At 38.5% G+C, this 1,278-nt stretch overlaps 1 protein-coding gene across 6 annotated transcripts in view; it reads right to left on the reverse strand.

The window, feature by feature from the left end:
* LOC119590810 (hormone receptor 4-like) overlaps nt 1-1,278 on the reverse strand; it is a 115,290-nt gene that overhangs the window by 4,442 nt on the left and 109,570 nt on the right. For all 6 annotated transcript variants that reach the window (XM_037939542.1, XM_037939546.1, XM_037939543.1 and 3 more), the window contains one exon: nt 11-241. In XM_037939542.1, the coding sequence (XP_037795470.1) occupies nt 11-241 (231 nt within the window). The remainder of the gene's footprint in view (nt 1-10; nt 242-1,278) is intronic.

The following is a 1,278-nucleotide window of genomic DNA, read 5'->3' on the forward strand; positions in this document are numbered from 1 at the left end:
CACCACTCACCTCAGCGGGATTGGTAAGGGCTGCTTTCAGTATGTGTCCGCTGTTGAGGCCGCTTGTAATGGGTGATGTAATCGGGGGAGATGTGAGCGGGGTGGAAATCGGCATGGGTAGGGAGGTGGCTAACGACGTCGTCCCGGCCATCATGATCGGGTCGAGTCCCACCTTCTTGTCGGGAGAGCTGCTCCCTTGCTTCATTTGTCCGTTCTTTTTATTCTTCTTTTTGTACTTTACCTATGGGGAAAAGGGTTGTTTACATGTGTCCAAAAGAAGAGGGAAGGTTTTGTAACGTTTTAACAAATCCTCATAATGTCAATCCTTTTGAGAATCAAAGTAAACTGGAAATTAACAGGACATAAAAAAAGATCAGAAAAATATTAAATCATCAGAATCAATTACAGATAAACCACAGACTAGATATATTTAATCTCTGCACCTAAAAATCACTTAGAAATTACTGTATTTTGAATAACATGCAGTGCCACAAACAAGCCTTGCTGTGTGTGACTGGCACCATCACAAGATCCATAAATATCCATGTAAAGTTTAGGTCAATGTATCTTGTACCTTTTCTTTCACTACTATATTCAACTTAATTGCAATACAGTATCTGAATCTTATGGTGATTACCAAGTAAAAAAATAAATAATGAAAGCATTTCTAGCCTAAGTTACACACAATAAAATACATGTTTATCCTTAAAAAATGCTTGCACAACATTATGTAAACTGTGAGACACTTTTAGACTGAATACTTCCTATTTAATATTTCAAGAGAGTCCTGAAGCTTTTGAAACATATATCACAAATGGACAAAGTCGGAAAGAACCAGCCGGTTCGAGAGAATTAGTCAAGAGCGAGAAAAAAGACATTCTCCAACGAAGACAATCCTACTTCGTGAACCTCCTTTACACAAGACAACAAACACCTCATTTGAACAGTGAAAGAACACCATGCAGATCCGATGACAGTAACCTTTTTTTTCCACATGAAGAGAAATCAAAAGCACAAAAAGCTACAGATGAGGCGCGTGCAGGGCTAATTTTGCCTTACCTCCTTCCAAACAAAGTTAAAGCTACTTAGAAAATAAGGAGTAAACCCTCACCATCAGTCCATGTGCTTGCTTGCATCACACACCTACAAGAAACCACTGTCTCCATGGATTAGTTGAGATAGTCCTTGTATTAAGTTCATAGCGGGATGCAGGTAACTTGTTAATTGAAAGCAAACAAGACAAATAACCAAACATAATAAAATTTTACTTTACCAGGG

This window comes from Penaeus monodon, chromosome 27 (genome assembly GCF_015228065.2).
Source record: "Penaeus monodon isolate SGIC_2016 chromosome 27, NSTDA_Pmon_1, whole genome shotgun sequence".
NCBI lineage: Eukaryota > Metazoa > Arthropoda > Malacostraca > Decapoda > Penaeidae > Penaeus > Penaeus monodon.